Source organism: Mirounga leonina, unplaced genomic scaffold (assembly GCF_011800145.1).
Source record: "Mirounga leonina isolate KUSES-001 unplaced genomic scaffold, KU_Mleo_1.0 Mir_150, whole genome shotgun sequence".
Lineage (NCBI taxonomy): Eukaryota > Metazoa > Chordata > Mammalia > Carnivora > Phocidae > Mirounga > Mirounga leonina.
This window is the reverse complement of record NW_023270374.1, coordinates 28622950-28638072: the sequence shown is the minus strand read 5'-3', so window position 1 is coordinate 28638072 and position 15123 is coordinate 28622950. Positions and strand designations below refer to the sequence as shown.

At 48.4% G+C, this 15123-nt stretch overlaps 1 protein-coding gene across 1 annotated transcript in view; it reads right to left on the bottom strand.

Moving 5' to 3' along the window:
* SRC (SRC proto-oncogene, non-receptor tyrosine kinase) overlaps nt 1-15123 on the bottom strand; it is a 48748-nt gene that overhangs the window by 19270 nt on the left and 14355 nt on the right. Inside the window, exons 2-4 of the mRNA XM_035006286.1 lie at nt 12275-12345; nt 1363-1530; nt 244-501 (exon numbers count right to left, since the gene is read on the bottom strand). Coding sequence (XP_034862177.1) covers nt 244-493 — 250 coding nt within the window. The 5' untranslated portion in view covers nt 494-501; nt 1363-1530; nt 12275-12345. The remainder of the gene's footprint in view (nt 1-243; nt 502-1362; nt 1531-12274; nt 12346-15123) is intronic.

The window sequence follows — 15123 nt, the reverse complement described above, 5'->3', positions numbered from 1 at the left end:
GGGCCTCAGCTCCCCACTACAGTCCCTTATCTCTAGACCCCTTTATACTCCAGATTCACCCTCAAAGACAATGGATGTGCACCACACTTTCCAGTTTATAAAGCCCTTCCCCACCCACCGCCTCCAGGAAACTCCCACAGTCCCCAAACCAAAGAAACCCACAGACCCTTCCCCTTCAGCGAGAGAAGCAGCGGCAGAGAGAGGCCCGGCCCACAGGCACCCACACTCCCAAGGCGCACTGACCAGCCAGCGGCCCCGCCCTCTGCGGGGAGGTGACTGTGTCCGAGGAGTTGAAGCCCCCGAACAGCTTGGGCTCAGCAGCTGCGGAGGGGAAGGCCGTACTGGGGCCTCGGTGGCCATCGGCGGAGGCTGGCTTGCTGGGCGTCTGTGAGGTGGGAAAGGCACCCCCGCCGCCTCCGTGGGTATTCTCGGCGGGCTCCAGGCTGCGGCGCCGTTGGCTGGCATCCTTGGGCTTGCTCTTGTTGCTGCCCATGGTCCTGGCTGGAGAGGAGAAAGCACCCTGGGGTGAAGGACTGCTGGGCCTGGGCCCTTTAGACAGTCTCCACTCCCCCACCCATTCTACAGATGAGGACACTGAGGCCCAAAGAAGGGTACTAGCCTCTTTGGGTAAGTTCGACTTTCAGAGCCTCAGTTTCTTAATCTGTAAAGTGGGGATAATGATGGAATCCATAAATGGTTTCCTTGGTATGGGGCCAAGCACAGAAAAAAAATGACTCATAATCAGTAGGCCTAACCTCCCCCACCTTCCCCTGAGTCACTTTCTGTCTCTCATGGGCAGGGACAGTATCTGAGTCATGTCTATATCCCAGGCACACAACACATGGGAGAGGGCTCGCTGAGGATTCACTGAGCAAATACATGACTAACTGAAATGGTCTCACACCAGGGTGAAAGGTGCTAAAAACTGCAACCAAGGCAGGGATACAGCAGGAGGATGGAAGAAGGAGAGATGTCTGGGAGCTCACCCCAGCCACAGGGCCTTCGCACATGCTGTTCCCTCTGCCTGAATGCTGTTCCCCGACCACTTCACCAGAATAACTCATGCCTCTGGTTCTCAGCTCAAAAGTCACCTCCTTGGGAAGTGTTCCCCAAATCCTTTCTGGTCTAAGCCCCCCTGACTTTTGTACCTCTCCTTGATAACACGTGGCTCAGAAAAAAAAGCAAATTGAAAGCTCTCCAGTGATGCCCACCACCCTGCCACCCCCTTTTGCCTCCTACCTCCCAATCCACAGATCCTGGTTGGCCCCAACTCCCAGTGAGCCTGGCTAGGGTCGTCCCACCCATCATGGCCACCCTTCCCCACTCCCTCATCTTGGCAGCCCTGATGGGTCGTCACCTCACCTGGTGGAAGGCAGGGGCTGTCCCAGAGGATCTGGGAAGCAGCCTGAGGTCTCAGCACGAACACCAGGTGTGGAGTCAGGGGTCTTGGACTAGAGGCCCTATTCCACTTCTCCCGGCTATGTGACCCTAAGCAACTCACTTCCCCTCTTTGGGCCTCAATGTCTTCATCTGCAAAACAAGGATAAAGCAGACTTCTCAGGGCTGTTGTATGGATATGATTAGAAAGAGACATCGCCATGGCTCTGACTCTTGGGTCACAATTTATCAGGCTCTGCCTCTGAAAGTTCCAATGCTAAGAGCTTCTCAGACCGTCCCTTCCTTCAACCCTCCCAAAGCATGCTATGAGCATGAGCAAGGCAAGGTACGACACGGTGGTTAAGGGTGGGCTCTGGAGCCAGACTCCCCAAACTCAGATCCCACCTTTACCCCTAATCAGCTGTGTGACCTCAGGCAAATGACTTAACCTCTCTGTGCCTTATTTCTTAATCTGGAAATGATGGGGTCACCGGGGTCCCTTGTAAGTGAACAAGGCAAGTACCCTACCACATCAGCTATGATTACTACTGTGTGGTTCTGGACATATCGGCAAGATGGGTTTGGAATATTCTCCAGGGAATGCTGGAGGCTCTGGAATCAGTCCAGAATTTCCTCTGGGAACCCATGGATGGGGAAAAGTGCTCTTGACTGGTTGAGGCCTTAGGCAAGACTATCGGCCCTGAGCAACAAGCCCAGCTCTGCAAGCTCTCCTCCCTACGGGAACCTCATCCAGTTCCTGTACCCCCTGGGCCTCAGGCTGACAGGCTGCACAATGTGGGCACGGCCTGCATGCTCCCTGGGGACCATCCAGCTCAGAGAATGTGGGGCTGGGAAGGCCCTGAGGGGACCTGCTCAACAGCCCAAGGGATCACCAGGGCCTCCTGAGGGACAGGCCAGGAGGCCTGGGGACAAAGAGGACCAATTTCTATGCAATCCCATCTACTGGGGTCATATCAGCACTCATATAGTCAGTGTCCCGTGGGTCCCACTGACCCAGTTACCCGCAGCCCCAGGCTTGATGGAGGCTGGGCCCCAGCCACTGTATTCCCTACACAATGGCTCCCTGGTACAGCTTTCACAGCACTGACTGTGCAGCAGGTGATATGCTAGTCCACAGAGGGATACAGAGAGGAACTGGCCAGGCCTTGTGTCCGAGGACACACGTGCTAGCAGGATACCTGTTTGTGGGACTTTCAGAGGAAATAAAATATATGATATTTTTTAAGTATAATTTTTTAAAATTTTTAAATGGAGAACTCCCTAGGAGCCTGAACTTTCTTTAGAATAAACTAAATGATGGAGGGTGAGCCCCCTGTCACTGGAGGTAATCAAGGAGAGGAGAAAGAGTCACTGGTTGGTGTGCTGTGGAGAAAGAGGGAGAGCCAGGCCTGGACCTTAAGCACCGCCCCCCCCCACCCCCAGCATCTAGAAAATGCTCGTGCCCTCTTGGGAGGGGGCGAGGGAAAAAAGATAGCTCCTGGCCCCAAACTCTTACACTGACCAAGACCACTCTTAGTAGGGCACTCAGAAAAAATACGAGAGCCTTCAAGACCCAAGTAAGATGGCCTGGTCTCCGGTTGCAAAGCTTGTCGGTTTGTGGGGTTTCTGTTCTGTTTGTTTTGTTGGTCTTTGTGGTTAAATCTGATTATATACAAGTAACACGTGTTTGTGGTGAGGCAGGTGTGTGGAGGTTAAGAGCTAAAGTACTAGAGTGTTTGAATCCCAGCCCTGCCACCCCAGCATGGGACCCTGTGCCTCAGTTTCCTCCTCTGTCAGTCGGGGAGAACAGCAGTGCGCATGTCACGGGCCTGTTGGGAGAATCAACGAGGAAGGCACACGGAACATGCTCGGGACAGAGCGGCACATTGCTGGCCCTGCCCCGGGAAGACAAGCAGCTGGGCATCATGGGAAGGTATGACCATAAACAAAACGGGGATCCATCTAGTGCCCTTGACCAAGCTCCCTGCAGGCAGGCCTGGGTCACATCCACCTCCGCCTCCCCAGTGGCCAGGACAGGCCTGGCATCTACTAATTGCTCTGGAAATATCTGCAGAATAGACAAAAGACTAAATGAACACAGACATGATTTGCATCCTTTGTTCCTACAACGCCATGCTGTGGAGACCAAGCGTCATTCCTGGATATTCGAAAACTCCCAGGGCCTGGACCTTGTCGAGGCCCTGCTCCAGGCAGTGTGCAAATACTCACTTGTCAAATTCTCACGATAATCTAGAAGGTAGATACCAGTAGTGTTCCGGTTTTACCGATGAGGAAACTAAGGCACAGGGAGGTTGAGGAACTTGTGTGAGGTCACACAGCGAGGGTGAGCGGGGACAGGGAACCACAGTGGGCAGGCAGGAATCAGGGGCTGCTCATGGGGTCTGCTGGGGGAACTTGTGGCCCCACCCCCTGCCCTCAGGACAGCTCCCACGTGGAACAGCCAGATGCCCTTGGCGGATGGGGCATGGGCAGATAAGGCAGCCCAGGCCCCTCTCCTAGAGAAAGCCAGAGGTTTCCGGCTTCGACCAAGCAGAGTGTGCTCAAGGCACATTTAGGGTGGGGTCTGGTGTGCTGTGTGACCTCGGGAGCGACCACCCTGCCAGACCCCAGGCTCCTTTCCTGAGGCAGGACCCTGTCTCCCGGCCTTTTGGTTCTGGGGCCCAAACGCCAAGTCACCATGAGTTGCCCACTTGAGAGGAACCAATCCCACATCTCTTCCGCCACTTGCACACTCTGAGGCACAGATAGACCCTTGGGGGGCCCAGGGGAAGTGGTGAGGCCTCCGCACTGGGGGTGCCTGAGGTTCCCAGAGGAAGGAGGCCCCTTTCCTCTGGGGAGCCGCTCCTAACCTCAGGCTCCCGACTGAGGGCTTGTGCACGAGAGGCACCAGGAAGGATGCTCACCGCCCCAGCCCTTCATGCTCGGGGGGTCCCCGACTGACTTGGCATCTCGCCCCCAGGCTGTAGCCCCGGCCCCGCGTCATGTGTCACCGTCTCGGCACTGGTTCTCCCGCGTCCCCAAATCCTCCTCAACTGGAGCACTCTCCCACCCCTGGGGCCGTTCCCTCGGGGGGTGCCTGCCTTCCGGGGCCCGGACGCCGGGGTCTGGGGTGCACCCTCCTCCCTGCAGCCAGAGGCGTCTCTGTAAACCACGCGGGCAATGGGGGCCTCGGCTGCTTCGCGCTCCCCACGCAAGACTGGAAACGACCTCCGTGTTCGTGGGGGGGGGGGGGCGGATGAATAAATGACGGTCGGTGCCCCGCAGGACGGCCACGCAGCTAAGCAGCCCAAGCAGACGCACCGGTAGGCCCAGGGAGGGCACGGCCAGGGCAGACTGTCCTCTGGGCCTCTCGGGACCTCAGTTTCCTCAACTGGAGAAGGGGGGCAATGACGCTCCCTAAGTCCCGGGGTTGGTGAGCGGGGTAAATGAGCCAGCGCTCGCCAGGGGCCTGGTGCGGCATCGGCGGGAGTGCGCGTGAGCTACGGTGGTTCCCTAAAGGAAGCTGGCGTGTGCGTGTGCATGTGCGTCTACGAGAGCACGCACGTGGGCTGTCGAGGTGCAGAGAAAGTTCTGGAAGGATTCCAAGTTCTTCATGATGTTTCATCCAAAAGGTGTGAGAGGAAAATCCCTTTTTTACTTTATGTGCTATATCACTTGACATTTAGAAATTACTTTGTCAAGAATTGTTTTTTAATGAGACTTAAAAGAACACACACACACACACACACACTGAAGAGCTTCCCATGACTCCCCTCTGGATGAGGCCTAAACCCCTCTCCCGGGTCCACCGGGCCCTGCACAGTTGGTGCTGTTGCCCTCTCCCATGGCCCCTCTGCTGGAGGGCACCAGGCTCTCCCGCACCTCCTGACCTGGCCATGCCCCCTCCCCAGGCCCACAATCGCTCACAACACCCAGAAGAGTCTGGGGAATAAACTGCTGTTCAGTCACAGCACACGCCCCTTCCTTCCCTACTCTGAAGAGTGTCCCCTCCACTCCTTCTAAGGGCAGAGGGAGGCCAGGGGATTAGGATCTGAGAGTGAGGAATCCAGTCAGGCCTGTGTTCAAATCCTGCCTCCACGACTTACGAGCTAAATCTTCTTGGGCAAGTCACTTTGTGTCTCAGCTTCCTTATCTCTAAAATGGGGATAATAATAAACCTAACATCTGAGGATCAAACGAGAGAGGCCATGTGTCAGGCACAGAACAAGTACTCGAGAAACAGCACACAATGGTGTTTGCTGGCATTATTAACTGCTGGGGATAAGAGGAACAATGCAAGAGGAGGCGGGCATTAGGTGTCAAGGCCTTGAATGCCGAGCACAGAGCTGAGAATTTTACATGCAGTTGATACTCAACTGTCCGGACAGCACAAGGAAGTAGGGACTATAACTGCCCATTAACAGATGGGACCACGGTTCAGAGAAGCCAAACCTTGCCTGAGGCCACACAGCAAGTGAGTGCACCAGGGCTGGGATGCTCGCGGTCTAGGAGAGTGGCATGAGAAAGCACCTCTGGTGTACCGCCCACTTGTGCAGACAGCCCCCACTGCTCCAGGTGCATCCACACTCCACCACCTCCGCCTGCCTGACACAGAGGCAACACCGGGGTCAGAGGCCAACCTCTGACATCACCGACCATAACTCTGGACCTTCCAGGGAAACAGAAGCATCATAAAAATACAGGCCTAGAGCTAGAACGCCAGGTTCAGAGGCCAGCTTGCCACTTCCTAGTCATGCAGCCCCAAGGGGGCCTCAGTCTACCCCTTATCAAAAATGGGAATCAGCATAATCATTCCCACATAACTAGTCTTGTTGTAAGAAAACATGAAGTAATACTTAGAGAGAGCCTAGCAGCTAGGAAGTGCTCAATAAATATTAGCTATCATCATCATTACTGTGAAAGACCTTTTTTAGATCCTTGTTCTTTCTTTTTTAAGGTTTTATTTATGTATGTATTTGAGAGAGAGAGAGTGTGTGCGAGCAAGGGGAGGAGAGAGGGAGAGGGACAAGCAGACTCCACGCTGAGCACGAAGTCCCAGATGGGGCTCAGTCTCACAACCTTGAGATCATGCCCTGAGCCAAAATTAAGAGTCGGATGCTTAACCAACTCAGCCCCCAGGTGCCCCAGATCCTTGCTCTTTTGTAATCACTCTTACAATGAGGGAAAGGCTTCCCAGATTACTACCATGTGCCAACCTCTGTGCATGGCCGTGGAGGGACTGTCTGGTGGAGTTCATTAGGAGCCCAGGCCTAGAAAAGCTAATTCACAGGGAAAGAGTGCAGAAAAGACAAGCATGTCCACTAGTTAACCTTGCTCTGAGATCCTTGCCAATCCAGTGAGCTAAGAATAAGAAATGGAAGTAATAAAATGAAATTAGAAAAGAGAAGACAAGTGTCATCTGCAGATGCATTCAGCACATACCTGGGAAATCCAAGAGAATCTGCCACAAAACCTTTAATCAAAAAGAAAATTAACTAAAGTGGAAGGAAATTAAAAGTTACTACCCCCAAATCAATTATGTATCTATATACCAACAGCAATCAGAAAATAAAATCAGGAGCTCCTGGGGGCCTCAGTCGGTTAAGCAACTGATTCTTGATTTCAGCTCAGGTCATGATCTCAGGGTTGTGAGATCAAGCCTCGCATCAGGCTCTGTGCAGAATCTGCTTGAGGATTCTCTCTCTCCCTCTCCCACTGCCCTTCCCCCTGCTCACGCTCATGCTCTCTCTCTCAAATAAATAAATAAATAAAATCTCTTTAAAAAAGAAAATCAAAGAAAGCATTATGAAAATATCAATTCTTCCTAAATTAATCTGAAAATTGAATGTGACCCCAATAAAACCCCAACAGGATTTTTTTTAAATCTAGGTATATCAATTTTAAAGTTACAAGTAAACGTAAATGTATGTGAGTAGCCAGAAAAACCCTAAAAAGAGTAATGAGGGGGAAATAGCCCGACCAGATAGTGAAAATTACTATAATTAAAACTGTGTCATATCAGCACAAAAACAGGCAAATCAGTGCAGAGGGAGAAGCAGGCTTCCCACCGAGCAGGGAGCCCAGTGCAGGGCTCGAAACCAGGACCCTGGGATCATGACCTGAGCCGAAGGCAGACGCTTAATGACTGAGCCACCCAAGCGCCCCAAAGGTAGATTATTTTTAAGATAGAGCTGAGATCAATGACCTGCCATCAGGAAACAAAGTTGGGTTTCAAACCTACTCCATATGCCTATAGATTCCAGATCCATCAGATTTAAAACACATAAAAATAAAACCAAAAAGCTTAAAAGGGGGAGCAGAGAATAAATTCTCTAATCTCGAAATGGGAAAAACATTTCTTAACACAGGACAAAACCTAAAAGTCATTCTTAAAATGATAAATCTGTCAACATAAAAATCTAAAATGTCTGCATGGCTCAATAAATATCATAAACAAATTCAAAAGGCAAACAACAAACTAAGAAAAATATTTGTAACTCATATGAGAGACAAGGGTTTTACCCTTCATATAGAATGAACTCCCACAAAATAAGAAAAATAATCACAGATAGTTTACAGCAAACCAAATGGCTCTTCAACATATGACAAGATGCTCACCTCACTTATAAGATTATGCAAATTAAACGTACACAATTTCTCCAACCACAGCAGAATACACATTCTTCTCAAGGGCACATGGCACATGGAACATTCTCTGGGATAGACCATATTCTAAGCCATAAAACAAGCCTCAATAAATTTAAAAGGAGTGAAATCATAAAAAGCATATTTCCAACCACAATTTAATGATTTAAGAAATCAATAAGAGAAATTACAAATATGTAAAAATTAATACACTCCTCAATAACCAATGAGTCAAAGAAATCATCAAAACAATAGAAAATACTTTGAGGTGAATGAAGATGAAGACACAACATATCAAAATGTATGGGATGCAGTAAAAGTAGAACTTAAAGGTTAATTTATAGCTGTAAATGCCTATATTAAAGAAGAAGAAAGAAAAAAGAAATAAAAAAGAGGAAAGATCGCAAACCAATAACGTAACCTTCCACCTTAACACATTAGCAAAAGAGAAGCAAATTAACCCTAAAGCAAGTAAAGGAAGGGAAATAAAGATTAGGGCAGAAATTAATGGCATAGAAAATAAAAAAACAACAGAGAAAATCAATAAAACCAAAAGTTGCTTCTTTAAAAAAGATCGACAAAATTGACAAAACTTTAGCTTCACTGAACACATCAGAGAAGACTCAAATTACTAAAATCAGGAATGAAAGACAGAACAATACTACAAACCTTACAGAAATAAAGAAGGTTATAAGGAATGCTATAAACAATCCTACTCCAACAAATAAGATACTCTGATGAAATGGACAAACTCCTAAAAAAATACAAACTACCAAAAGTGAGAAGAAATAGGAAATCTGAATAAAGCTAAAACAAGTAAAGATATTGAATGAGTAATTTTAAAACATCTTACAAATAAAGACCCAGGCCCAGATGGCTTCACTAGTGAATTCTACCAAACATTTAAAGAATTAATACCAAGTCTTCACTAGGAACACCATCCAACTTGTTCAAAGAAGCCAGCATTACCCTAATACCAAGACCAGAGAAAGACATCATTTAAAAAAATAATAATAAATAAGGAGAAAACTACAGACTGCTATCTCTTATGAATATAAGATATAAAAATCTTCAACAAAATACTAGCAAACTGGATTCAACAACATATAAAAAAAATTATACATCATGACCAGGTGAATACAAGGTTGGCTTAACTTCCTGAAAACTGATTAATGTAATATACCATACCAAATAGAATAAAGGACAAAAAACACACAGTAATCTCAATAGATGCAGAAAAGGTATTTAACAAAATCCAACACTCTTTCATGGTAAAAACATTCAACAAATTCCCTGGAAGTGAATTTCCTCAATCTGATAAAGGGCACCTGTGAAAAACTCTATCTAACATCATACTTAAAGGTGACTAGCTGAATGCCTTCCCCCTAAGATCAGGAATAACACAAGGATGTCCACTCTTACAACTTCTATTTAACATTGTACTGAAGGTTCCAAGCAGGGCAACAGAGAAGAAGATGAAATAAAAGGCAATCAGATTAGAAAGGAAGAAGTAAAGCTATCTCTGTTTGCAGATGACATGATCTTATATACAGAAATTCCTAAGGATTCCACTAAAAAATTATCAGAACTAATAAACAAGTTCAGCAAGACTGCAAGGTATAAGATCAATATATAAAAATTAAATTATATTTCTAAACACTAGCAATGAATAATCCAAAAATAAAGAAATAATTTACAATATCAAAGGAATACTTAGGAATAAGAGTAACCAAAAAAGTGCAAAATTTACACTCTAAAAAACTTCAAAAATTGTTAAAAGAAATTAAAGAAAATCTAAATAAATGGGAAGACACCCCACGTTCATGGATTGGAAGACTAAACATGGCTAGGATGGCAATATTCCCCAAATTCATCTACAGACTCAATATAATCCCTATCAAAATCCCAGCTATCTCCTTGGCAAAAATTGACAAACTGATCCTAAAATTCACATGGAAGGTCAAGGGACCCAGAATAGCCAAAACAATCTTGAAAAAGAGAAACAAAGCTTGAGGGCTCACTCCTCTCAATTTCAAAACTTGGGGAAAAGCTCCGGTAATCAAGTCACCATGGGGGCACCTGGCTGGCTCAGATTTGGTAGAGCACACAACTCTTGACATTGGGATGGTGAGTTAGAGCCCCAGTTGGGAGTAGAGATTACTTTAAATGAATGAATGAATAAATGAATGAATGAATGACACCATGGTACTAGCATGAAGACAGAGGTATAAATCAATGGGACAGAATTGAGGGACAGAAATAAACCCTCACATTTACATACAGTCAATTGAGTTTTGACAAGACTGCCAACACCACACAATGGAGAAAATACAGTCTTTTCAACAAATGGTGCATACACTGGATATACACACGCAAAAGAAGGAAGCTAGATACCTTCCTCAAGCCCTACACCAAAAATTAACTCAAAATGGATCATGAACCTAAGTATGCAGAGTAAAGCTGAAAAAATTCTTATAAGAAAATATACATATAAATTTCACCACCTTGGTTTCTTAGACATGACACTCAGGGCATTAGCAACAAAAGAAAAAAAAATGGATAAATTGGATGCCATCAAAATTAAAAACCTTTCTGTCCAAAGGACACCATCAAGGAGTAAAAAGTATTCACAGAATGGGAGAAAATATTTGCAAATCATATAGATGATAAAGGGCTCTATACCTAGGATATATAAAGAACTCTTACAACTCAACAACAAAAAGACAAACAGCCCAATTGAAAAATGGGCAAAGTATTTGAATAGACATTTCTCCAGAGAAGAACTACAAATGGCCAATAACTTCATAAAAAGATGCTCAACCTCATTAGTCATTAAGGAGATGCAAATCAAAACCACAATGAGCCACCCCTTCACGCCCACTAGGAAGGCTATAATTAAAAAGACAGATAACAGCAAGTTGTTGGAAACCTCATACATTGCTGGTGGGAACGTACAGTGGTGTTGCTGCTTTGGAAAACAGCCTGGCATTTCTTCAAAAGATTAAACATAGAGTTTCCATATCATCCAGAAGGTCTGCTCTAGGTATGTACCCAAGAAAAAAGAAAACATTCACATAAAAACTTGTATGTGAATAGTCATAACAGCGTCATTCATAATAGCCAAAAAATGGAAACCACCATATGTCCAGCAATTGATGAATGGACAAATAGAATATAGTTACTATATCCAGACAATGGAATATTATTTGGCAAGAAAAAGGAATGATGTACTGATGACATGCTATAACATGGATGAACCCTGAAAACATGAGGCTGAGTGAAAGAAGCCAGACACAAAAGACCGCATTCTGTATGATTCCTTTATATAAAAGGTCCAGAATAGGCAAATCTATAGAAACAAAGATTGGTTGTTGCCTAGAGCTAGAGGAAGAACATCTGAGGGGGAGTGGAGTGACTAATGGGTACACAGCTTCTTTCTGGGGGTGATAAAAATGTTCTAAAATTGATTGTGGTGACAGTTACACAGCTCTGTGAATATACTAAAAACCATTAAATAGTACATTTTAAATGGCTGAATTGTTTGGTATGTGAACTATATCTCAGTAAAGCTGTGATATTTTAAAAAAACAAAACACTACAGCAGAGGGCCACTGTTCAACTATTAGATTGGCAAAGACCCCGAAATTCTATAGCAACCCGCACTGGGGAGAGCGAGGGGAGCCAGGGGCTATGGCGCGAGGTCGCATCCACACAACCTGCAGGGAGGACAATCGGACAGTCGCCATCGAAATTACAACCGCATACACCCTCTGACCCCGGAGTTTGGGATTAATCCTAGAGGAATCCTCCCATGTGAATACTAAGTGTATGACTGAGGATCTCCATCACAGAACTGCCTGCGAGAAGCAACAGACAGGAAACAACCAAAGTATTCTTCACTAATGAAATAAGGCATGGTCTCCATCCACACAATGAATACTATGCAACCATGAAAAAGAAAGCAGTGACAGCAACTGATCCCCAACGTATCCTGTCAAGAAAACACAGTCAGGTGTAGAACAGGGTACGCCACATGCTATCGTGTGTGTGTGTGTGTGTGTGTGTGTTACATGTCCCTCCATCTCCCTGGAAGGACACACCAGAACCCGCCCCCCCAAGGGTTGCCTCTGGCAAGGAGACCTGGGTCCAAGAAAGGCTTTTCCCTGTCTTCCTTTGTACTTTGAATTTTTTTTTTTACTGTGGTGTGTGTTAATGCTTTTTCTTTTCCTTTTAAGAAAAAATACAGGCTTACCTGGTCTCAAATCCTGGTGCTCTCTCTCTCATACCTGGGAAAGTCACTTCACTTCTCTGAGCTTCTGGGTTCTGCAAAGAGAGGGATAATAATCATATCTACCTTCAAGGTTGTTGTGGAGGGGTAAATAAAGACAGCCTGTGCACAGGGCTCCCCGCTGTGCCTGGTGCCCACTCAGGGCACGGTCCTTGTTGTTTATCAGTAGGTCACCCTGTACACCAAGTTGGATCGTAACAGGTGGCAGCAGAGAGCCTCAGACCAAGTGTGCAGAGAACCAGCAATCCTCTCTGACCGGGAGAAGCTGGGAAAGGCTTGCTGGGAGAGGCGGCATTTGAGAAGGACTTCAAGGATGCGAAGGAGTTCCACAAGCAGAGATGACTGGGGACGGTGCTCCTGGCAAAGGGAGCCATGCACGCAAAGACCTGGAAATAGGAAAGCCCTGGGTATGCTCTCAGTTGCTGTGCATTCGTTGGATCCTTCCACTAAGCTTAGCTGAGCACCTGCTATACGCCAGGCACTGTGGTGGGAAAGAGGCAAAAGCCAGGTGGCTACACCAGCCAAGGGAGGACTTACAGACAGTACAGTGATGGGGACAAGGAGGGACTGGGCAGAACCTCACATCCAACTGCTCAGAGAGCAGACCAGGAAAAGGAGGCTCAGAGAAGGACAGGGGTGGCCTAAGGTCACACAGCAGGTTCTCGACTTCTGAAAAGAGCTCCACTCTCTCCCTCACCCCACAGGCCCGGAGAAGAAAAAGCCCACGGGGGCCCTCCTGATGTGTACCCCTCAGAAGGTGGACACACACCATCTAAACTGGGGGCCCCACAGAAAGGAGGGACAATTGGTTCTCAGATGATAACGGCTGGTTGATGGGTTGATGCACTCCATGCATGAATCCCAATGAACCCACTGCAGCCCTATGTGGTCAGCCTGTTTTGCAGATGAGAAAACTGAGGCATACGGAGGTCATAGTGCTTGCCTAAGGTCACAGAGCTCATAAGAGGCAGCAACCGCAAGGGGACTTGAACTGTCTGGGCTCTGTGGCCTCGTGTGCCAGGGCCCCACCCCCAAGGGAGCCACCAACAGGACCTACATCAGCAGTCACAACCCCCCTCAGAAGGACCCAAGGTGGGAGCTCTTCAGCCAGTCCAGGATTGTCTCCTGATAACAGAGACCCAACCAGGGTTGGGGAAGAATGGGCGGCAGGTGAAGGTTGTATCAGGAATGTGTTGGGGTGGAGGAGGGAGGAGGTGGTGGGGAGGGAAACAGCCCATCGGTAGCCATCAGTCCTGCCTCTGGAGAGAGGGACTGGAAAGGTCCCATCAGGCACCTGCCTGAGCCAGGTGGGCTACAGCATGGTGGTTAGGGGGTCCCCCGCCGCGGCCCATGGGAGGACCCTGGGTAAATGGACCAAAGCCTCCTCCAGTACCATGGAGGAGTACCAGCCCATGGTCACCCCCAGTACCAGCCCATGGTCACCCCCAGGCAGCAAAAGGCAAATGAGCTAACCGATGCAGAGCCCTGAATGCAAGGGCCACGCTTCATAAATGGGGTCCTTACTACTGTGAACGTGATTGTTCCCATTATTGCTTAGCTCTCTGGTTCTCACCAGGACCCAGCTATGCGGGGACGATCAGCCCCGTCTTGCAGAGGAGGGGACAGAGGGAGGCTCAGAGAAGCCAAGTCAGCTGCCCCGGCCACCATCCAAGACAGAAGCAGGCCCGCTGGGGCTCCGGGGGCTCCGGGCCTGGGCCACCGTCAGCCCTTCTCTCCAAGGCCACTGGTCCCAGCTGGTCTCTGTCAGGTAGTCCGCACATCAGGGACTAAGCAGGGCTCCGTGGCCAGTCCGCTGGCCATATGGGGAAATAGAGGCCAGGACAGGCAGCGTGGCCGACCTAAGGCCACATAGGGAGTGAACATGGGACCCTTCCGAACCTCCAAGGCTGGGGCCCCAACTGCCGCCCCCTCCCTCCTCACAACAGCCCTGTGGGGCAGGACCACCAGCGCCGCCCTGTCCACGGAGGAGGCCGGAGGAGCGTGGCGAGGGTGTCAGTCCAACGCTCCCATTTCACAGACGGGGGCTGCATCCCTTTCCTGCTTCCCCTACAGCCTCCCACACTCGAATGGAAGCAGGGGTCTTCACCTGAGTCCTTCTTTCCTTTCACACTCTCAGAAGAATTACCTGTCAAAGTGGGGTGTTTTCCTACAAGTGGTTCGGAATATGGAAAAGACTCTGGCTCCAGAGTAGGGGAATATGAACAATGACAGTAGGATTAGCTAGTATGTATTTAGGATCTACTACGTGCCGTTCTCAGTACCCCATTTACAGATGAGGAAACTGACACACACTGATTAAATGATGGGACTAAAATCTCACCTCTTAGCAGCTAATTGGCAAGTCCCTCCCTCTCGGAGCTTCCGCCTACAGGGAAGGGCCCAAGGAAGGAGCCCTGGCTGGGCTCTTCTTGGTAGGGTCTAAGGCCACCTCAGCTCCCTCTGTAGGACTCAGTTCTATCGGCAGCTCCAAAGCAAGCTGGTGGCATGGACTGGGGCATGCTGATGGCCACACTTTCCCCCCTCACTTCCTCCCACCTCGGGTTCACACTACCCCTTCAAATGCTCCCAACAGCCCTGAAGTGAGCCACGGCCACAGTCGGGTCACACATGAGGACATAAAGTCTCCAGGAAGCTGCCCAGCCAGGAAGTGAAGACCCAGATGCCAACACAGATCCGAGTGATACCAAAGCCCATCCTGTCTCCCCTGGACCTATTAGGAGGCATGGGAAGGGCAGTCTAGGAGGTTGGCACAGCATGTACAAAGGTCCTGAGGCAGGAAGGTCAGATGGGCA